This window comes from Colobus angolensis, unplaced genomic scaffold, assembly GCF_000951035.1.
Source record: "Colobus angolensis palliatus isolate OR3802 unplaced genomic scaffold, Cang.pa_1.0 Scaffold24, whole genome shotgun sequence".
Classification (NCBI taxonomy): domain Eukaryota; kingdom Metazoa; phylum Chordata; class Mammalia; order Primates; family Cercopithecidae; genus Colobus; species Colobus angolensis.
This window is the reverse complement of record NW_012115599.1, coordinates 2,702,923-2,726,666: the sequence shown is the minus strand read 5'-3', so window position 1 is coordinate 2,726,666 and position 23,744 is coordinate 2,702,923. Positions and strand designations below refer to the sequence as shown.

Sequence of the window (23,744 nt, the reverse complement as noted above, 5' to 3'; positions counted from 1 at the left end):
TGGGAGGGAGGTAGAGGGGGCGGGACAGACAGGTTAGGGGCGCGGCGAAGGGCGCTTCTTTCCTGCTACAACACGCCTACTTTAGCCTAAACAGAAACTTATAGCCAGGACGAGTCACCCTTTGTGGGCCCCTGAAAAATACACAACGAAGTTTCGAGAGAGTTCAAAGGCGTTTGGACCGACCATGGCGATTTTTGTTTCCCGTCCCCCTGCAGAAGCGAAAGCGCTCGCGCTGCCATTGGCTCTGGCTGAGGGCGAGTCCGGAACCTGTGCGCAGCGGAACTTTCGGCTCTGACACAGTAGTTGCGCTAGGCGCCTGTTTGCCGAGCGGTTTCCGGGCAGCTCCCTTCCCTTGCATGCGGCATTGTGTCGGGAGTTGCTGACAGCCATGGCCCCGCGGGTCTGGCGTCGACGGACCCTGGAGCGGTGTCTGGCAGAAGTCGGCAAAGCCACGGGTCGACCCGAGTGCTTCCTCACGTAAGTGCGCAGATCCCGGGCTCGGGGTGCGACCGGAGTCTCACGTGGACGCGGGGTGCAAATTGTGGAGCTGGGGGAAGGTAAGGGGAAAGATAAATCATTTTTCCCCAAATTTCGGAGTCTGTAGTTTCCTAGGCTATCAAAATTTTAAAAATTGTTAACATTTGTATAGATGGATCTCTCAGTTGAGTGTTACTGAAATCACCCTAACCTCAGTTATTAACGGCTAGAAGCTTCCCTTGGTCTTCTTACGTCCGCATCCCTTTACACAAAAACTGTTGGTTTCTCCTTCCTCCAATGTGCTCCTAAAGCACTCAGTGCTTAGCATACTTTATTGAAATTACCAACTTGTCACTTGTCTGTCCATCCGCCACGACTAAGCTTCTTGAAAATTAGAACTTTGTCTCTTCCCAGCACAAGCGTTTTCTATGTATTTTGTTGAAGAATGTCAAATACGATCTATGAAATTATTACTCATTTATATTTCAAACCCCGGCTCACAGCAACTACAGATTTTGCTTAGTTTGAATTCAGTAGCACACAGCTGGGATATCCGCACTGTGCAACTTTTAACGATTTTTAAAATTTTGGTACTGTCAAGCATCTCAAATTTACTGCGCCCAAAACAGAGCTGTTGTTTCTGTTTAATAGAATTGTTGTTTCTACCCACCCATACTCTGCCATCCCCTGAAGTCCTTTTCCTATGCTCCACCTGTCAAGCGCCTCCGTGTGAAGAGACCACTAAAACAGGCTTTGTGTGAGCAACACAAAGTGTTCATTCACTTGGGTGCAAGTGGGCTGAGTCCGAAAAGAGAGCGGACGGTGATGGGGAAGAGGTTACTTTATAGGAGTTGGGTAGATAATGGAAAATTACAGTAAAAGGTGGTTATCTGTTGTTAGCAGAGAAGGGGGGTCACAAGGTACGTGGTGGGGAGATCATAAGACTTACTGTCCAGAAGAAGAATATCACAAAGTCCGTTGATCAGTTAAGGTAGGGCAGGGACAAGTGACAATGGAGGAATGTTGTAATCTTGGTTAATCAGTTAAGGCAGGAACTGACTGTTTTACTTCTTTGGTAGTTTTTCGGCTGCCCCAGACTACTTGGCTCCTGCAGGCCACCTGGACGTATATGTGCAGGTCACAGGGGCTACAATGGCTGAGCTTCGACCCAGAGGCCTGACACCACCACGCAAGCCTTCCCTATCTCAGCACTTCTGTCTTTCCAGTTTTTCAAACATGAAAGTAGGCTGCTACTTTGTTGTCTTCGTTTTTCTCTATTCTATATCTAATTCCTTAGCAATCCTGTCAGTTCTACCTCCAAACTAAGCATATTCACTGCTCTAACTCCAGTTTACATCACCGTTATCCTTTGCCTGGAATGCTGCATCAATCAACCTTCTAATCACTATACTTTCCTCCTCCTCCCTCCTCCCTTTCTTCTTCCTTCGTGTGAATCATCATTTCATCCCTCTGCTTACAATGTTTTCTCTTTACACTTTAAATGACAAACTCTTACTCCTGAGCCACGCGTGATTTGGGTCCCATCAGTCTCTCCAGCTTCACCTTCTGCCTCCTTCACACTTTAGCCGTGCTCACTTTTTTGTTCCTCAAGCTCACCTCTAGAGGATTTGCATCTTAGAGGATTTCTTCTGCCTGGAATACATGTTTCCCAATCTTTATAAGACTGTCTCCTTATCTACAGCTTTCCCCTCAGATGTGGCATCTAAGAGAGGTTTTCCTTGACCACTGTAGCCAAAGCAAATGTTGATCATTGAATGAATAAGTGAATGAATGAATGGAGTTGTATATAATGTAGCAGAATTGATCATTTAAAGTTAATTCACTATATATCTCCAAGCAAATAGATTTGTAATGGTTTTTCTGCCTAAAATCTATACAGCTGATTCACAGATACTTGGTTGACAGGTTTTATATATCAGTGTAGGTCATCAGCTTATATGTTGTTGGGGGCCAGAATCTATACTTACACTTCATTCAAATTTGATTTTACAAAAGAGTTGGGTTTTTAAATTTTTATTAAGAGTGCTGTGAAATTATTACCTATAATTCTAAATCTCACTTCCTCCCAATAGGATTCAAGATGGATTGGCATCAAAGTTCACTTCTTTAACAAAAGTGCTTTATGACTTTAATAAAATATTAGAGAGTGGTAGGATCCATGGAAGCCCCTTGCAAAAACTTGTGATAGAAAATTTTGATGATGAGCAGATTTGGCAACAACTGGAATTGCAAAATGAACCAATTTTACAATACTTCCAGAATGCAGTTGGTGAAACAATTAATGATGAAGACATCAGTCTTCTCCCAGAGAGTGAAGAACAGGAACGTGAAGAGGATGGTTCAGAGATAGAGGCTGATGACCAGGAGGACCTAGAAGATTTAGAAGAGGAGGAAGAAGTGTCAGACATGGGTGATGATGATCCTGAAGTGGGTGAGAGAACTAAAAACTCAAGCAAATCTGGTCTGAGGAAAAGCCCAGTTTTCAGTGATGAGGATTCTGATCTTGACTTTGATATCAGTAAATTGGAACAGCAGAGCAAGGTGCAACACAAAGGACATGGAAAACCTAGAGAAAAGTCCGTAGTAGATGATAAATTCTTCAAACTCTCCGAAATGGAGGCCTATTTAGAAAACATAGAAAAAGAAGAGGAACGAAAAGATGATAATGATGATGAGGAGGAAGATATTGATTTTTTTAAAGATATTGATTCTGATGAAGATGAAGGGGGACCGTTTGGAAGTAAAAAACTTAAGGTAAAGTTTTGAGAGAGGAGAGAGCACTTTCCTCCTCAAATTAGCTTTCGTTCTCTTTTTCTAGGGGAGATTTAATTGTAGTTAGAAGTTTTAGTGATAAATATTGTGCTCTATCTTATCAGTTACAAATGAGTCTGTTCTTCCATTCAATTTATGTTCCAGTTGGTCTTACAGTTTTGTGGTAGTGTTATTAGTTGCCATTTTCACCTAATAACTATTTAGTTATTAGTTATTAGCTCATAGTGTTAAGTCAGAAAGTAATATATACATACGATATACATACAAATCTATATGCATGTGTTAATATATTTTTCTATCCCTAATTAATAGTTTTTAAAATCTTTTTAGTCAGGTAAAAGTTCCAGAAATCTGAAATACAAAGATTTTTTTGATCCAGTTGAAAGTGATGAAGACATAACAAGTGTTCATGATGATGAGTTGAATTCAAACAAAGAAGATGATGAAATTGCTGAAGAGGAAGCAGAAGAACTAAGTATTTTGGAAACGTGAGTATTTTGAACCATTCTTTATATTGTAGGCTGGAATTGCCCAATCAGGTATGTGTACGCGTAGTTATTAAATGTGTCTGTCTTAAGATGTTGGATTCTCTAGTATCAGATATTCTTAAGATAGCCAGAGGAAAGTCTCTGAATGTAAAGGAACATTAGATATCACTTAATGAAGAAAAATATCGCTGGTAGTAACAATCAAACGTTCCTTACCAGGAACTTTGATTTGGTTTTGTGTCAATAAAATCCTGTTATTTTTGTGAGATAAGGGATTTGTATTATAGATTGATGAATAATTTATTTTCTATATGTTGGACACTTTTTGTTCTGTTTCTCTGTTTCTTTTTTTTTTTTGAGACAGAGTCTCGCTCTGTTGCCCAGGCTGGAGTGCAGTGGCATGATCTCCACTCACTGCAAGCTCCGCCTCCCGGGTTCACGCCATTCTCCTGCCTCAGCCTCCCATGTAGCTGGGACTACAGGCGCCCACCATCACGCCCGGCTAATTTTTTTTTTGTATTTTTAGTAGAGATGGGGTTTCACTGTGTTAGCCAGGATGGTCTCGATCTCCTGACCTCGTGATCCGCCCGTCTCGGCCTCCCTGTTCTGTTTCTTACATAGCATTTTACCTAAATAATACTTTTTGTTCCTTAATAACTGAATGATTTTGGAAGTTCTGAGTATCTGGTTGCATTAGGTATATAAAAGAAGAACTTTATTAAGGGAAAATTTGTTTCCTTTTGTTTTTCTAATGGAAAGTAGCATATTTCTTTTTATAAGAGTTTTGGTATTGTAGGGATGAAGATGATGACCTTGAAGAAAATGAAGACAGTAAACAACATAAAGAAACCTTGAAAAGAGTGACCTTTGCTTTACCAGATGACGAGGCAACTGAAGATACAGGTGTTTTAAATGTAAAGAAAAATTCTGATGAAGTTAAATCCTCTTTTGAAAAAAGACAGGAAAAGGTAATTAGTAATTTATGGAATTTTTAATATACTTGCAATTAACCATCATTTGAAAACTATTAACCATCCTTTGAAAACCGATATCTTGGCCAGGTGCAGTGGCTCATGCCTGTAATCCTAGCACTTTGGCAGTCCGAAGCAAGAGCATCGCTTGAGCTCAGGAGTTCAGAACCAGCCTAGGCAACATAGTGAGACCTTGTCTCTACCAAAAATACAAAAATTAGCCGGGCATGGTGATGTGTGCCTGTAGTCCAGCTACTCTGGTGGCTGAGGTGGAAGGATCACTTGAGCCTAGGAGGTTGATGCTGTGGTGAGCTATGATTGCATCACTGCTCTCTAGACTGGGCGGCAGAGCAAGATGTTGTCTTAAAACAAACAAAATCCCAAAATCTTGCCATATGGAAAGCATCTGATGAGCAAAAATCAGTGCCTGCATTTCAATTTGGGGCCTGTGAGTAAAATAGTTGCTTCTGCTGGGCGCGGTGGCTCATGCCTGTAATCCCAGCACTTTGGGAGGCTGAGGCAGGTGGATCACTTCAAGTCAGGAGTTCGAGGCCAGCCTAGCTAACATGGTAAAACCCCATCTCTACTAAAAAAAAAAAAAAAAAAAAGAAAGAAAGAAAAAGTAGTCAGGCATGGTGGTGGACACCTGTAATCCCAGCTACTCGGGAGGCTGAGGCAGAAGAATCCCTTGAACCCAGGAGGCGGAGGTTGCAGTGAGCCGAGGTGGTGCCACTGGATTCCATCCTGGGTGGCAGAGTGCGACTCTATCTCAAAAATAAAAAAAATCTTTAAAGATAGTTGTTTTTTCCTTTGTCCCTAATGTCTTTATATATATAGCATGTCTCTCCTGATAAAGCTGTCCTGTGAGCCTCTTAACTGTTTTGACTGCTTTGGAGGATACCATGTATTTTTTTTTGTTTTTTTTTTCTTTTTTTTTTGAGATGGAGTTTCACTCTCGTCACCCAGGCTGGAGTGCAGTGGCGTGATCTTAGCTCACTACAACCTCCACCTCCCAGGTTCAAACAATTCTCCTGCCTCAGCCTCCTGAGTAGTTGGGATTACACCACGCCCAGCTAATTTTTTTGTATTTTTAGTAGAGATGGGGTTTCACCATGTTGGCCAGGCTGGACTGAAACTCCTGACCTCAGGTGGTCCACCCTCCTCGGCCTCCTAAAGTGCTGGGATTACAGGCGTGAGCCACTGCACCCAGCCGACACCACCTGTGTCTTTAAGGTGCTCCGCAGATTTTTGTGAGTGCTGAATAGCCAGAATTTTAATTTATACCCTCACAAACATATCTTCAAAGTTCGTAAAATTTGTTTCTTTGTGTCATGATTTCAGACAAGTGAAATTTCATTTAATTTTTGTAGATGTAGTCTGGCTCTAATAATTTGGCTCTATCATTTATTTACCTTAAAATTTTTATCACAATAAACATGAGAATAGGGCCAGGCACAGTGGCTCACACCTGTACTTTGGGAGGCTAAGGAGGGAGGATTGTTTTGAGCCCAGGAATTCATGACCAACCTGGGCAACAGGGCAAAAGCCCATCTCCACTAAAAGTTAAAAAAATTAGCTGGGCATGGTAGTGTGCGCCTATAGTGTTTGCTACTCGAGAGGCGGATGGGGGAGGATCTCTTGAGTCCAGGAGTTCAAGGCTGTAGTCGAGCTATGATTGCACCACAGCACTCCAGCCTGGGCAACAGAGCTAGAGACTGTGTAAAAAAAAAAAAAAAAATTGAGAATAGGCAGATAATAAAAGATACCAAGAATATCAAAAGAATTGTTTTTAAAATTTGAGAATCTGAATTAAATCCATGGTTGTCAGATTGTCCCCAGAAGATAGAGAAATTCTAAGGGAAAAAAAGCACCATTATAAAATCAATGAGTTAGTATCCTTCCACCCTACTCCTCCCGCCCTCCCCCAACAAATAAAGAAAGAAAGGTTTGGTTTTATTGTGAAATTACATCAGACCTTCAAGTTAAGTTTCAATAAATCACTAATTTATTTCAGTTTCCACATATAAAGAATAAAGTAGAACTTTCAAACTTTTTTTTTTTGAAACTGTTAGAACATGAAAACCCAAACCTGACAAAGGTAGCATTAAAACACACACACACACAGAGACACACACACAGTCTAATTCATGAACGGGGTTGCAAAAATCCTATAGCACAGTGGAAGAATTATGCCACACAACTGCATGAACCTTATTCTCTTTAATCAGTATTAGAAAATCTAGTATGATTCCTGACTGCAAGACATTAAGGAGAAAAAAACATATGGTCACCTCCATATGTCAGAAAGACATTTGATAAAATTCAATACTCATTTCTAATTTTTTTTTTCACTCCTAGTGGAATACAAATATATCTAAGCCAAAAGCTGCCATCATGCATGATGGGTGAAATTCTAGAAGCATCCCTTTAAGATTAGGAATGAGACAAGATGTCCAGTATTACAGTTACCACTGTTGATTAACATTCTTTCAGACTCATAAGCCAGTGTAACTACTAAAGATAAGAGATTAGGAAAACTGCCAGGGGTGGTAGCTCATGCCTATAATCCCAGCACCTTGGGAGACCAAGGTAGGAGGATTGCTTGAGCTCAGGAGGATTGCTTGAGCTCAGGAGTTCGAGACCAGCCTGGGCAACATGGTAAGACCTCGTCTCTACAAAAAATACAAAAATTAGTCAGGTGTGGTTGCACGTGCCTGTGGTCCCAGTTATTTGGGGGTCTGAGGAGAGAGGATTGCTTGAGCCTGGGAGGTGGAGGTTGCAGTGAGCTGAGATCACGCAACTGCTCTCCAGCCTAGGCAACCAAGTGAGACTGTGTCAAAAAAAAAAAAAAAAAAAGATTAGGAATCCTGCAGATGTATTTATATTCCACTAGAAGTGAAAAACAAATGTGTTAGTATTTGGAGAGGAAGCCGAGTGGATAAACTGAATTGATATTAGGAAAATAAGAGAATTCTGTAAGATAGCTGAAAAGGCTGGCTTTTTATACACTGAAGTCATCATTGTTGTCTTTTAGAAGTTAGAGATAATGACCCGGTGCGGTGGCTCACGCCTCTAATCCCAGCACTTGGTGAAACTCCGTCTCTACTAAAAAATACAAAAATTAGCTGGGCATAGTGGCACACACCTGTAATCCCAGCTACTTGGGAGGCTGAGGCAGGAGAATTGCTCAGGAGACAGAGGTCTCAGTGAGCTAAGACCACTGCACTCCAGCCTAGGTGACAGAGTGAGACTCTGCCTCAAAAAAATGTAAAAACAGGAGTTAGAATAAGAATTTGAGTTTGGAGTCAAAAGGGTCAGACTCCATCAGATAATAATATTCTAATCAAAGAATTACTTAACTTGCGAATAGATAGATCACTTAAATAAAATAGAGCCCAGAAACAAACCCAAATGCTTCTGGGGGAGTTCAGTATATTATAAACATGGCATTTTAAATCAGTGAGGAAAAGAAATTGTTTGCAGCTCACCCCACCATAGGCAGCAGAAATAGGAAGTCATTGACAGAATAAAAAGATGGCAAGAACAGAATTGTAGAATAGGACATTTCTTGCTTTCCCACTTTTTAAAGTATTTTTTGCTTTTACACAAATATAAGTGTAATTTTATTTTCTGAATGTATACTAATTGTTTTGTCTCTTTCTTAGATGAATGAAAAGATTGCATCTTTAGAAAAAGAGTTGTTAGAAAAAAAGCCGTGGCAGCTTCAGGGGGAAGTGACAGCACAGAAGAGGCCAGAGAACAGCCTCCTGGAGGAGACCCTGCACTTTGACCATGCTGTCCGGATGGGTACGGTGCCCTCTTCTGTAAAGTGGTCATGTCTGTGCTTTTTCCATGGTTCCATTTCATACAAAGATTTGGAGTGATGTTTCTTTTCCCTCAACTTTTTATTTTCAAAACTTGTAAACACATGGCTTGGCACGGTGGCTCTCGCCTGTAATCCCAGCACTTTGGGAGACCGAGGCAGACAGATCACCTGAGGTCAGGAGTTTGAGACCAGCGTGGCCAACATGGTGAAACCCCGTCTCTACTAAGAATACAAAAATCAGCCGGGTATGGTGGCAGGTGCCTGTAATCCCATCTACTCGGAAGGCTGAGGCAGGAGAATCCCTTGAACCCGGAAAGGGGAGGTTGCAGTGAGTCAAGGTCATGCCGATGTACTCCATCCTGGACGATAGAGCAACACTCTGTCAAAAAAGAAAGAAACAATTTATAAACAGAAAAGTTGAAAAATATTACAGTGAACATCTATATGCTATTCAACTGGATTCACCAGTTACCATTTTGTCGTATCTCCTTTCTCTCCTCAGCATATCTAAGATTGTATATGTGCCCTTTTTTTAAGTAAGTTGCCAGTCTCATGGCACTTCCCTTTTAAGTGCTTTTGCAGATATCTTCTAAGAACTAGGACATTCTCCTACATAATCACAATACCATTAATCCACCCCAAAAATTTAACATCAATACACTGATGATACCTAATGTATAGTTTATAATCAAGTTTTTTGCAGTAATCTGTTTCAAAGGCTTGCATCCTGTAATGGTCCACTGATTAAACTTTGAACTCCAACCTGCAACCGTGGTCATCTCATTGCCTTCTTTCTTGTACCCATTAAGTCAAAGTGAGTTTTCATTTTATTTCAATGGAAGAGAGAATGGAAAAGAGAGGAAGAGTCCTTAGGTACTTGGATAAAGTATTAGCACTTACTACCATATGTATCCTAGTTTTGTGGTTTTCAAACTTCAGGGAGCATCACAAGGCTTATTAAAGCACAGATAGCTGTCCCTCTTCCCCACTTTCCGATTCAGGAGGTATGGGGGTGGTCCAGGAATTTTCATTTCTAACAAGTTCCCACGTGTTGCTGACGCTGTGGGTCCAAGGTCTGCAATGTGAGAATCAGTGGTCTAGTGGATATCTACCTAATGAATAAATGTTGTATTTCCTTTAGCACCTGTGATTACAGAGGAAACCACCCTTCACCTGGAAGATATCATTAAACAGAGGATAAGAGATCAGGTCAGTAAGAATTAAATTTAACTTAATTGAAATGTCACTGAAATTTTAGAAATAATGTGAGAGTACTTTGAGAGTGGGACTGTTGCTTTTTATTTTCACTTAGTGTTCACAAACCTGAAATCTAGGCTACCTAGTCAGCTTTTGTTGTGTGAGGTGCTGCTCTTTAGTAGTACCTAAGAAAGACGAGTATTATGCCTGAGAGGAGCTAGAAGCCATTAGTCTTGCTGACCTTTTGGGCAGTGCTTAATGAAGCTGGTGGCTGACCTGTGGTGGCTGCACCCAGAACCCTTGGCTTAGGCGCAGTATCTGGTGTGGCAGATAACTCAGTATATATGTCTTAGTCTTTTTCCTGTTGCTTATAACAGAATATCTGAAACTGGGTAACTTATAAAGAAAAGGAATACAGTTATGGAGGCCAAGGAGTCCGAGGTCGAGGAGCCTTCTTACCAGAGGGGATTCTGCAGAGTCCCAAGGTGGTGCAGGGCATCACATGGTGAAAGGGCTGAGCACGCTAAGATGCTGGCTCAGGTGTCTCTTGCTCTTCTTAAGAGCCACCATTCCCCCACCAATGATAACCCATTAATCCATAAATGCAACTGCCATTCATGAGGGCAGAACCCTGGTGATCCAGTCACGTCCTAGAAGGCCCCACATCTCAGTGTTGCCACATCAGGGATTAAGTTTCAAAATGAATTTTGGAGGAGACGTTCAAACCCTAACATTGTGGTAGTACTACAATTTAAAACCATTTCTCAGTAGTGTATTTTTTCAAATGTTGAAAACCTAGTGGTTTTTGTTAAAGAATTGATCTGATTTTGTAAACAGAATAAAACTTAGATATATGGCATGTATAGTAAGAAATAGCTTTATAACATGTGTATAATGTTTGCCTACACTTGTGGGTCTAAAATAGAAAGGGTTTGAAGGGTATCATGTGCAGAACATCTTAAAATTTGAAATGAAACGTGATAAGCTAACTCAAGGCTTGACTTTTAAACAAACTGTTTGGGAAATGTGGAATTAAAGTTGGTAACGAGGAAGGAAGACTCATTTAAAACAAAAAACAGGAAAAGATATTTGAGTACTGCCGCCTTTGCTTTCCTAATGTTTATTCTTTGTGACTTGAATAGTTATTTCAGAAGTTGAAAATTTTCTTTTTGCTATAATTTGCTTACTCTGGAATAATGAGTAATAATAAATATTATAACAATGATATATTTACAATTTACTATTAATATATTAATGATAATTTACTAATATATTGATAATATTTATTATAACAATATTCCAGAGGAAGATTCTTAAGTGAACCTAGAAATAAATTGTAGGTTTTGTTATGTTCTACCTGCCCTTTATGTTTCAGGCTTGGGATGATGTAGTACGTAAAGAAAAACCTAAAGAGGATGCATATGAATATAAAAAGCGTTTAACCTTAGACCATGAGAAGAGTAAATTGAGCCTTGCTGAAATTTATGAACAGGAGTACATCAAACTCAACCAGGTGAGGAAGCCTGTAAGGCAAAACCGTTATTATTAAAGAAATACAAGTAGAGAACTAGGCTTTTTGTGACTGTTGAAATCGTGAAACGGAAATCTTGAGCTCTTCAGCTACATCATTTAAGTATAAGACAGAGCATGTGGGCGCGGTGGCTCGCGCCTGTAATCCCAGCACTTTGGGAGGCCGAGGCGGGTGGATCACGAGGTCAGGAGATCAAGACCATCTTGGTTAACACAGTGAAACCCCGTCTCTACTAAAACTACAAAAAATTAGCCCGGCCTGGTGGCGGGTGCCTGTAGTCTCAGCTACTCCGGAGGCTGAGGCCGGAGAATAGCGTGAACCCAGGGGGCGGAGCTTGCAGTGAGCCGAGATTGCGCCGCTGCACTCCAGCCTGGGCGACAGAAGGAGACTCAAAAAAAAAAAAAAAAGACAGAATAGAAGGGTTCTAATATTCCCGCTTTATGTGAGGGTTGCTTTGCAATTAGGCTTTGGTCACCTGATACTTTTACAACTAATTATTAGCTTTCCCGCAATTATTATGGTGGTGCTACAACTTTAAAACCATTTCTCATTGATATTTTGAAATAACTGATATATTTTACATGATTATGAATTCATTCTGATTTTTAGGTCTGTTTTTTCTTTCACTTAACTAAAATCTCTGGGCTGGGCGTAGTGGCACGTACCTGTAATCCCAGCACTTTGGGAGGCTGAGGCGGGCGGATTGCTTGAGGTCAGGAGTTTGAGACCTGTCTGGCCAACATGGTGAAACCCCGTCTCTACTAAAAATATGAGAAAATTAGACAGGTGTGGTGGCGTGTGCCTGTAATCCCAGTTACTTGGGAAGCTGAGGCAGGAGAATTGCTTGAACCAGGGAAGTGGAGGTTGCAGTGAGCCGAGATCGCACCATTGCTCTCCAGCCTGGGTGACAGAGCAAGACTCCATCTCAAAAAAAAAAAAAATGAAAAGAAAAGAAATCTCTGGTTAAATAATAGGACAAGGTCATATTCCTAGGAATATTGCATGCTGATATAATAATCGAATTATTCCTTCACGTTTGATTTAGTGGGAATGTGGTTAATATGTACTTAAGGATCAGAGGGCATTTTTTTCCTGCAGAAGCCATTTATGATTCCCAACAGATTTTGTTAATGAATGCCCTTCAGTTAGCAATAGCAAATTGCCCTGATGCCACTGTGAAATTGAAGAACTGAGAAGATTTGAATTAAAATTCTTCCTGGCTGCTTTGCAATCCAAGGTGGTAGCTGAAGGAGGATATGTACAGTTTCATTTGAATCTTTGAGGAGATTCAGTAGATGCAGAAAGTATTTGGTGACCACAAGAGTTAAAAATTATATATGTAATGCAATAGTTTATGCCAGCTCTAAATGTTAGTTTCATTTCTCTCTTAGAAGTCAACAGCCAGTTCAGAAGTTTTTGAGGATGGACTTGGAGTTCTAGTAGCTAGGCTAATTCTGGAAGTGAAATGATGGTAAACAGCACATGTAGGAGCTTTTACTCACAGTTGTGTATATAAAGTGGCTCAGAAAAATGCTATATAGCAAATATATAGCTACATATTTGATTTTACAGCTATTGTTATCTAGAATGAGGTAAAAGGACATGTTTAGGATTTTTTAAAGTGTGAGGTAAGTTAAAATAGTAAGAAGCGATAGTAGCGTGATGCCTGACTATGGCTGGAAGGTGGGTGCTGATGATGGACATTGGAAACAGACCTGGATGCGTCTTTATCATCAGGATCAGGAGGCAAAGAGCCTATCGTTTCCTAGTTCTGCTGGGTTTTTTTTTTTTTTTTTCGTGTCTTAATAACAAAAAACAAAAAGACCTCTTAGGCATTTAGAATAAGCATTTGGGGCCAAAGGGGAAAGAGAGAGAAGCATGAAATTTACTTTTTCTCTTCAACAAAATTAAAATTGCTGTCAGTTTTTTCAATGTGATTTGTCAGAGTAAATCTTTAACACATTACATGTAAATAAAAGAAAAAAAAAGTCGCTATCATCCAAATGGATATTTGAATAATTTTATGAAGTCTATATTAACACTTGTTTTTTTTCTTTTTTCTTTTTTTTTTTCGAGACAGAGTCTTGCTCTGTCGCCAGGCTGGAGTGCAGTAGCGCGACCTAGGCTCACTGCAACCTCTGCCTCTTAGGTCCAAGCAATTTCCCTGCCTCAGCCTCCTGAGTAACTGGGATTACAGGCGCACACCACCAAGCCCGGCTAATGTTTTGTATTTTAGTAGAGACAGGGTTTCATTATGTTGGCCAGGATGGTCTCGATCTCCTGACCTCATGATCTGCCTGCCTCAGCCTCCCACAGTGCTGGGATTACAGGCATGAGCCACTGTGCCCAGCCAGCCACCGTGCTGGGCCTTTTTTTTTTCTTTTTAATTGATGTGAGATTTATATAACATAAAATCAACCACTTAAGTGAACAAATTTGGAGCATTTAGGACAGTGTTATGTAACTACTAACTGTATCTCATTCTAAAACATTTTTATCAGCCCACAATAAAGCCCCATATGCCATAAGCAGTTGCCACCCTTTCCTCACTTGCCCCAGCCCCAACAAACCCGTCTGCATTCTATCTCTGTGGATTTGCCTATTTTGGGTATTTGATATAAAATGGAACCATACCATATGTGGCCTTCCATTTCTGACAACTTTCGTTGAGCGTCATATTTTCAAGACTGGCATTTGTCAGTGCTTCATTTCTTTTTTATGGTTGCACAGTATTCCATTGTGTGTGTGTACCACAGTTTATCTGCTCGTCCACTGATGGACATTCGGGCTGTTTCCACCTGTTGACTGTTAATAGTGCCGTGTACATGTATTTGTTTGAGTATCTGTTTTTAATTCTCTTGGTTGTACACCTAGGAGTGGCATTGCTGGGTCAGATGGTAATTCTCTGTGTAGCTTTTTGAAGACCTGCCAAGCTGTTTGCCACTGTGACCGCATCATTTTACATTCCTACCTATCAACAGTGCACAAGGGTTCCAGTTTCTTCATCCTTGCCAACACTTGTTATCACTTGCTATTTTCCTTTAAAAAAAAAAAAACTGTGGCTATCTTAGGAGGAATAGCTTAATTTTTGACAGAAGTAAATACCAAGGTAGTTAAATTTTTAAGTTCTGAATATTAGAGGTAATGGTTACTGTAGCTCCTAAAATGTACACCACATCTCTGGAAGGTGCTGGAACCCTCATGGTACTGCTGCTTTTAATTTTGCTTCTGGAATGTTTCCTTGTAGCTGAAGCTTTGGTGATGAGAAGTCGGGAATACCCTCATTGACCTTTAGTGTTTTGTCCTGTGATATATCAAGTCGCTTAGTTTGACATTGTTGAACTTACTTCCCAAGCAAAAAACAGCAGAAGAAGAAAATCCAGAGCATGTAGAAATTCAGAAGATGATGGATTCCCTCTTCTTAAAATTGGATGCCCTCTCAAACTTCCACTTTATCCCTAAACCGGTAAGTGTGTTAACAGTTCAGTGTATAGCTAGAGCAGGGTGACTTTCATAGCTTTGATCCTTTGTGAGACTAGCTATTTTGTTTCAGGATACAAACTTGTAGTAATTTCCTGTAAATTCCAGACAGGGTCTCCATGAGGAAGGCTAAGTTCTGGTTCCATGACAGTTCTGGCTCTACTCGGGTCTTCAGTGAGCCCCTGCCAGCTGGAGCTGGCATAGTCAGGCATCACACTACTACTGCCTCTTACTATTTTAACTTGCCTCACACTTTAAAAGACCCTCAGCCATAGCCACAGGGACTCCTCCCTTCCCTACCCTCTCAGTCTTGTTGCATTTTCATTGTATAATGGGTTTGGAGATGTATGGATATCTATACCCAACATTTATGGAGTATCTGCTATGTGTCATATTACATACATTAATAATATGTATGTGTCTTTACATACATTAACACTTAATGCACACAACACTGAGGCAGGTACTATAGTTTCCATTTCTCAGGGGAGAAAACCTGGGTTAGGAGGTGGGAGGGTGAGAACTAACTCTGGGCCCATGCTGTCTCCGCTGCATGACGTTCCCTCACCACACCCAACCCTCTCAAATGCTCCTCCCCTGTCTGTCTGTCACCCAGACTTGGCTCTACCTGTCTACTCCTTGGAGCCTCATCTCCTACTCACCAGCTTCTGTGAACCCGTAAAACATGCTTGTGTCATCCTTTGGTACTTGTTCACGTGTTGCTCTTTGGTGCCTGTGTTCTTGTCTGAAATGGAATGTCATGAATTAAGGACTAGTCTAGAAGTCAGAACCTGAGTTGAGTTCTGCTCCTAACTAGCTTTATGATACAGGCAATCACTTCACGCTTCATCTGTACAGAAGAGCTAATCTCCAAGATCCTTTCTTATTAGTTGATGACTAGGTGATTTTTTCCCATGCAGATATTTTGTCTTCTCAGACAATAAGCTTTTTTACCTGTTTTGTTTTGTTTGTTTTTTTGGTGTATATGTATGCTTTTAATCCAGTTGTAATTACATGCTAATAAGTTCTTGATGGCAGGAGCCATCTTTAGATTCCCAAAGTCCCTACTCTGGGTTGTGTGAAATAAACAGGTGAAGAGATGAGTGGAATTTCTCAACTCCTCTTGTCCAGCAGGTCTTACTGAGGTGAAGGACGTGTGCCCTTTCTGGGCCTTACCTGTGTGATCTGGCTCTTCCCACCCCTTTGGTCTCCCTTGGCTTGCTACCCCCAGCCCCACTGATCTTCTGATTCCTTCAGCAGGCCAAGTCCCTTACGCTTTCTCGCTGTGCTCTTCCCCCTGGCCCAATAGGCTGCACTTCCTTTTTGGCATGGCTGCCTCCTCCTTATTGCCCAGGCTAGACGCCTTCCCCTCCTTGCAGATGTTCCTTGGCTCCCTACCTAGGGTAGACTGCTCTTCCCGCCTTGCTGCATGTCTCACCACTCGGCCTCTTTTCCTCATAGCTGCATTGCACATTTGCAGTCATTCGCTAGTTGTTCATTGCTCTCTACTTGTCTTCAGGCAGCACAAAATGCATCTACTGTTCCACTCTGTTCCTTGCACTAGCTAGGATCTAATGCAGGGAAGCCGTTAGACATTCCTTGGAATATTGGGAAGTGAAGGAGAAGTGAATGTATTTGTGTCTATGTGCCCCAAATGAAAAGCCTTTCTTTTTTCCCATAAGAAATGTAGAATTGCTAGTGTAGGTTCTCCTTGATACTACTGTTTTCATGTTCTGGTTGGTATTTCACACACCATCTCTGTAGACTCCATTTACCAATCACAGCTATCATTTTTTTGTGGCTTTTTTTTTTTTTTTCTTTTTTTTTTTGAGACAATCTCACTCTATTGCCCAGGCTAGAGTACACAGTCCTGGCTCACTGCAACCTCTGTCTCCCGAGTTTAAGTGGTTCTCCTGCCTCAGCCTCTTGAGTGGCTGGGACTACAGGCATGCACCACCATGCCCAGCTAATTTCTTAGTATTTTTAGTAGAGACGGGGTTTCACCATGTTAGCCAGGCTGGTCTCAAACTCCTAACCTCAAGTGATCCGCCCACCTCGGCCTCCCAAAGTGCTGGGATTACAAGTGTGAGCCACTGTGCCCAGCCTTTTGTGGCTTTTTGGACTGTCTTCTTTTTCTCCGTATTTCTCTTTAAATGCTAGAATGGAATACAGTGTTTTTAGTAACAGTTGAACGGTGTCCAGTGGAAGAAATGATTTCTTTCACACTCTCATTTTTCTCTCACTTAGAATCCAGGATCCTATTGTGTTTATGGTTTTGTTCTTTGTGAAGTTCCCTTGAGCAAATAACTCCACGGACAGGATGGTGATGAGGAAGAAAGAATACTAGTGTAACTGCAATACATAGTCACCATTTTAATCACAGGATCAGTATGAAACCTGTTTAATTACTGGATTTCTTGGGTAGTTCTTTCAAAAAAAGACAAAAATCTGAAGCAGATGGTCCTTCGATTAACATTGCATCCTTTCCCCCTTTTTGTAATTGATAGCTTTGATTGATTTTGATACTGTTTTAGTTTTTCAAAATAGTTCAGTATTATTTCATATTTATGTTTATGGAGATGTTTTCAGTAGTTGAAAGATGAGGAAATTTATCAGTAGTCTGTTTTTGACTCTTGTTCCCATAAACATCTTTCCTTGCATCTTTTTCCATATACTTTTTAGAGCTAGCGTTTTTTTTTCTGTAAGCAAAATCAAGATAATAGAAATCAGTAAATCTTACCAAACAGCATTAATGGTTGTTTGAGAATGTCCACATGCATGGTAGATAGGAATAGTTGAGGAAGAGATGGAAGAACTGATGTTTGAAGATGGCAGAAATGTTATGGAAAAATGTAGAAATACGTGCTGTTGGAATGGTTTTGAGATGGAAAACCCTAAAATACCCAGGTCTCTGGGATCCTGAAGCAGTGCCGCCCCTCAGCACTGCCGTCATGCCAGTCCACTTAGGACTTCGGCTGTTACCATATCTAACGTTTTAAATAGTCTCCAGTAGGTTTGCTGACTTTCAAGCAAGTGAAAAAAAGGATAATCTCCATAAAGTATTTTATATATTATACTTTAAGTTAATAGGTTCACAGTTCACACATTTTGTGTGAGAGTCCCTTCTGGCTTCCCATTGAATGTATTATCTCTTTTCTAGCCTGTACCAGAGATTAAAGTTGTGTCAAATCTGCCAGCCATAACCATGGAGGAAGTAGCCCCAGTGAGTGTTAGTGATGCAGCTCTCCTGGCGCCAGAGGAGATCAAGGTAAGAAGCCAGTGTTGAAACCTTAAATGTCTGTTACAAGTTAGTTGATTTTAGCCAGACTCCATTTATTTAATGTCATTTGCCTTACATTTGTAGTTCTTATTCCAGTGTATCTCAGCAGTTTCTAAGTATAAGCAAACTAGTAATGTTACAATATTCAAATACCAGTCTCCTATATTCTGGCTTTATTATGAGGTACAGTTTGAGAGTTACCATAAGAGCAGTTTTAAAATAGCTAGTATCAATATCTTGTTATAATCCAATCCAAATACTAGCAGTGATATTAAGTTTAAAACAAATTGCTTGCATTGCGTATATACTAGCAATAGTTTAGTATCAGCATTTCCCCCTTATTTTATTCATGTAATGCTAATTAGTAATGGAATCTGAATCTAGAGTTGAGCATTTGGTTATCAAATGCAGCAATCCCTGCCATGTGAACACTGAAGCTCATGCCTCACATAGTAATAATGGTTTCTGCCAGGTGCTCATCTTCCTGGCTGGCTTAGCAGCAGGGCCTTCTTTTTCCCTCCTCACTTGATTTGCTACACCTACACTCACCCCTTCTGTCTGAGCCTCCGCCACCTCAGTGCTGGTGACAGCCCTGGCAGGATAGGCTGGCAGTGGAGGAGAAAAGAGATAAAATTGATCCTCACTAGAGAGATGCTTCCCTTCCCTTCCTCAGTTCCTTGGTCTCTGCACTCTGTCCTCAGTCCAGTTGCTGTCATTAGCAGCTCAGAGCTGAGGCTGCCTCTGGCATGTCCCTGAAGCCCATTGGAATCTAAATGCTGTGGAGGGCTGGCTGCTCTTGTGCTGATAGGTTGAAAACCCAACTCTCCATGTTGCCTTCTTGTGAATTAGTTTGGGAACTGAACTGTCACTATAAGAGTCTGTGCTGTCAAAGAATGCATTTCAGGTTTTAGAGAACTGAGTTACCAATGCTCACTGGAATGTAGGTGGGGATTGCTCTGCATCTTCGTGCACTTGGCCACAGACGTACAGCCTGCTCGCTACCTACCCTGCAGTTTCTTCCATTCCAGTTTCCTAGTTGTTAAACTTGATTAACGAATATGTTGGTGGTTATTTTTTTACTAGGAGAAAAATAAAGCTGGAGATATAAAAACAGCTGCTGAAAAAACAGCTACAGACAAGAAACGAGAGCGAAGGAAAAAGAAATATCAAAAGCGTATGAAAATAAAAGAGAAGGAGAAGCGGAGGAAACTGCTTGAAAAGAGCAGTGTAGATCAAGCAGGGAAATACAGCAAAGCAGTAGCTTCGGAGAAGTTAAAACAGCTGACCAAAACTGGCAAAGCTTCCTTCATAAAGGTAAGGACAAGGGAAAGAAAATTGCTCAAGGGGACCTTTGTGGGGGAAATGGATAACTGGGTGACTGGAATGTCTGAGCCAGCCGACAGCCCACCTGTGGGATGGAGACACATGATGCTGACCGGCTGGAATTGCAACCTTTAGTGTTCTGGAGTTTTTCATGTAGGGTCCTCACAATAACCTGGGTGCTGGCAGCAGTTTGTCTTTCACTCCTTTCTCTCTCAGATTATAAGAACATTGTAGCAGTACAGAATACTCCTATGCTAACTGATTTAGTTTTCTGTAATTCTAGTCCTTTTTCATATTTATGGTTGTATACGTTGTTGTGATGGTGATATACTATTTTTGACTTTTTTCACTTATAAGTACATTTTACAGCATAAGCATGTGTTGTTTTTAATTGCAGGATGAAGGTAAAGACAAAGCCTTAAAGTCCTCTCAAGCATTCTTTTCTAAATTACAAGATCAAGTAAAAATGCAAATCAATGATGCAAAGAAAGCAGAAAAGAAAAAGAAGAAAAGACAGGATATTTCTGTTCATAAATTAAAGCTGTAATATATTTTGAATATAATGTAAATATTAATGTGTAAGCTTATGTTGTGTCGTTGTTCTATTTTATAATACAATTCTTGAGAACCTTTCTTTGCATTGGTGATAGATATTTGAGAGTTCCATAGTGTGAAAAGACAAACTCCTATTTGCAAAGCCCTTCCGGTTTCCATTGGTGTGAAGCAGCACCTGGCTCCTCCCTAGGCCCTTCCTATTCAGGCACTGCCTGAGCTGATCCTGCTGTGCTCTTGCCATGGCCCAGGCCTGTGTGAGGGCCAGGCCAGCTTGTCCATGTGGACTGGTGTGCAAGCACTGGCCTGCAAGCTGAGAAGAGGACAGAGCCAGCCAACCCCCTCACAAGCAGCTGTCTACAGCAGAAGTCCTCACTCTTTGGGCTCTTAATTTCCTTCTCCCATTGCCCTGTCATTTCATAAAACGGTAGCATTTTCATGCCTGTGCCTTACTTCCTTCCCCTTTGGGAAATGATCTCAGATCATCTAACAGAGGTTTAATGTAGGCTGTGGAGCCCTAGCCACGGTCAGCTGCAGAGGACACAGGTATGATGGAGGAGTGAAGCTGGAAGGAATAGAAGCTCAATACAGCCAGGAATGTAAACTGTAGTCTGTAGAGTGTTCTGTGACCACCAGGTGCTCATTGTTTCAACCTCCCCATCCAGGGAAAAATGCCTTTTGTCTAATAGGCTGTCATATTGATTTGATGGAAATGCAGTAAGCCTTAGTCCAGATGGGTAGGGAATGTGGACTAAGATTCCACCAAAGCAACAGGTAAAGCCCTTCTGATTTTTTATCTACAAGGGGTCAATCAGTGGTCAAGAAGAGCCTGTGGAAGTTTGCAGTCTGCATTCCTGTTACTGCAGAAGATGGCTACAGCAGGGTAGAGCTAGGCTGTATGGGGCTAAATTAAGCACTGGCTTTTGTCCATTTGTGCTGCTATAACAAAATACCTGAGACTGGGTCATTTATAAACAACAGAAACATTTCCTACGGTTCTGGAGGCTGGGAGGTCTGAGATGAAGGTGCTGGCAAGTTGAGTGGTAAAAGCTGCTCTGCTTCAAGGTGGTACCTAGTTATGTTCTCACTTGGCAGAAGGTGGAAGGACAAAAAGCCACCAAACTCCATCAGTCTTTTTATAAGGATGCTGATCCCATCCGTGAGGGCTCTGCCTTCAAGACTTAATCATCTAAAGGTCCTACCTTTTAATATCTCATTGCCATTAAGTTTCAGCACATGAATTTTGAAGGACACATTCAGATCATAGCATAGCATTCCACCCCTGGTTTCTCAAATTCACGTTCTTAACACATTCATTCCATCTAAGTCCAAAGTCTCCTGTAAACATGGGCAAGACCAACTCAAGGTGTGATTCATCCTAAGCCAAATTTCCCTCCAGCTGTCAAACAAATTACATGCTTCCAGAATACAATGGTGGAATGGGCATAGGATAGATATTCCCATTTAAAAGGGACAAATAGGAAAGAAGAAGTAGCTTAGTCCCAAGTAAGTCCAAAACCCACCAGGGGAAACAACATTTAATCTTGAGGCTTGAGGGTAGTCTTTGACTTCATGTCTCACCTTCCAGCCACACTGGGGTGAGGGTTGGGTCCCCAAGGCTCCAGGTGGCTCCACCCCCATAGCTTTACTGGGTGAAGCCCATGCCCTGACTCTCACTGGTTGGAGTCCTGTGCATGCAGCTCTCCTGGCCTGGCATTGCACACTGGTGGCTCTATAGGTCCAGGGTCTCAGGGGCAGCCCTGCCCCAGTGGCTGTGCTGGGCATTGCCTGGGAATGTGTTCTCTGTGGTGACCCCGCCCCATGGCATTTCTCTGCCTGCACCTGATGCCCCTCAGTCCTTGACATATATCACTCACTTGGTTTTCTGGCTGCCAAGTCTCTTCCTCCTACTCCTCTAGCTCAGTCTCTTTTGCAGGCTCCTTCTTACTGCCCTGCCTTTTGTTAATGAAATGCTCAGTCTTTTGACCTCCTTAGTTCTCTATCTACAGTCAATCCTTGGTCCCATGTATTAATACCATTTAAACCCCAACAACTCCCAAATTTATATTTCCAGTCTGACCTGACTTGATTACATCAGTTCAAGGGTTTTCATCCACAAGAATGTCTACGTGGTATCTCATTACATGTCCGAAACTGAACTCTTACTCCTTCCCCTCTATCCTGCCAGTTGCTAGGCTAAAGGCCTCAGAGTTTCCCTTGACTCTTCTTCTCTTGTACCTTACCACCTTTGCCATGAGCGAATCCTGCTGGCTCAGTCTTCTAAATATATTCAGAATATAATGATTTCTTATCAATGACAATGCCAACACCCCGACCCAAAATGTCAGCATCATCTCCCCTTGGATTACTGCATCAGCCTTCTGTTTTCCTCGCTCCCTTTCTTGCTTCCACCCTTGTGTACCCCGTGATCTAAATGCAACAGGGAAAGGGGTCCTTTCAGAGCTTATGCTCAAAATCTTTTTCTCCCCTCCTCCCATCTCATTCAAAGTTGATGCTCAAATCCATATAATGACCTGCAGGGTCCTACATCAGGTGCTGGCAAACAGTAGGTGGATGGCAAGTTAGCCAGCTGTTTTTGTAAATAAAGTTTCATTGGAACACAACCACGCTCATATGTTACGTATTGTCTATGGCTGCTTTCACACTACAATAGCAGTATTCCCTAGTTATGATGGAGGCCACGTGACCCCCAGAGCCTCAAATATTTACTATCTGGCCTTTCACAGAACAAATTTGCTAACACTTGCCCTCTGCGATCTGGCTCTGCTGCCTCCCTCGCTTTGTTTCTGCTCCAGTCTTCTGGGGCCTCCTTGGTGTTCTTAGAGCCCACTAGGCAATCTTCCACTTCAGGGCTTTTTTTTTTTTTTTGAGACAGAGCCTCACTCTGTTGCCAGGCCAGGCTAGAGTGCAGTGGCATGATCTTGGCTCGCTGCGACTTCCACCTCCTGGGTTCAAATGATTTTCCTGCCTCAGCCTCCTGAGTAGCTAGGACTACAGGCATGTGCCACCACGCCCAGCTAATTTTTTGTGTTTTTAGTGGAGATGGGGTTTCACCATGTTAGCCAGAATGGTCTCAATCTCTTGACCTTGTGATCCGCCCACCTTGGCCTCCCAAGGTGTTGGGATTACAGGCGTGTGCCACCGCGCCTGGCCCATCTGTCTTTCGAAAAATGTTTTTAATTTGAGGCATAATTTATATTCAGTGAAATGCACAGATTTGAAGTGTACATTTTGATAAGTTTTAACAAATGCGTTACCCATGTAACCTACCTCCTTTCAAGATACAGAGCATTTCTATCATCCAGAAAGTTCTCCTGTGCTTTAATCCTGTCCAGCACTCCCCCAGCAGCTGCTGAACGTGCCTGAGGACATTGGTACAGGACTCTGGCCTCCCCAAAAGAACTGCTTGGACAAGTCTGCTTGGCTTACCCTAAATCCCAGCCTGCACTCTAAAAATTTCCATCTTTAAACTGGTTGTACCTATAACCCTCCTTCATCAAATAAATAAACAAATCCTGAGAAATAGGAGGACAATACCCCTTCCAGGCCCAGCAGCCTAGGAGCTAATATTTACTGTATACCCAAGCTTTTAGAAATATGACTCGCGGCCGGACGCGGTGGCTCAAGCCTGTAATCCCAGCACTTTGGGAGGCCGAGACGGGCGGATCACGAGGTCAGGAGATCGAGACTATCCTGGCTAACCCGGTGGAACCCCGTCTCTACTAAAAAATACAAAAAACTAGCCAGGCAAGGTGGCGGGCGCCTGTAGTCCCAGCTACTCGGGAGGCTGAGGCAGGAGAATGGC

General features: G+C 41.8%; 1 protein-coding gene across 1 annotated transcript; it reads left to right on the top strand.

The window, feature by feature from the left end:
* The first annotated feature begins 30 nt into the window (after positions 1-30).
* Positions 31-19,998, top strand: MPHOSPH10 (M-phase phosphoprotein 10 (U3 small nucleolar ribonucleoprotein)). The gene is made up of 11 exons (XM_011945205.1): positions 31-477; positions 2,571-3,252; positions 3,601-3,758; positions 4,555-4,726; positions 8,395-8,536; positions 9,697-9,764; positions 11,128-11,265; positions 14,639-14,749; positions 17,924-18,031; positions 19,127-19,357; positions 19,764-19,998. The coding sequence occupies exons 1-11, from the start codon at positions 389-391 to the stop codon at positions 19,911-19,913; spliced, it is 2,049 nt and encodes a 682-aa protein (XP_011800595.1). The 5' UTR covers positions 31-388; the 3' UTR covers positions 19,914-19,998.
* The last annotated feature ends 3,746 nt before the right edge of the window (positions 19,999-23,744 follow it).

What these genes read in the sequence shown, in the direction of transcription:
- MPHOSPH10 (XM_011945205.1), top strand. Translation starts at nt 389, where the DNA reads ATGGCCCCGCGGGTCTGGCGTCGACGGACCCTGGAGCGGTGTCTGGCA. An exon ending in TTGGAAGTAAAAAACTTAAG is followed by an intron (nt 3,253 to 3,600) that starts GTAAAGTTTTGA and finishes AAATCTTTTTAG; the next exon opens with TCAGGTAAAAGTTCCAGAAA. An exon ending in AGTACATCAAACTCAACCAG is followed by an intron (nt 11,266 to 14,638) that starts GTGAGGAAGCCT and finishes TTACTTCCCAAG; the next exon opens with CAAAAAACAGCAGAAGAAGA.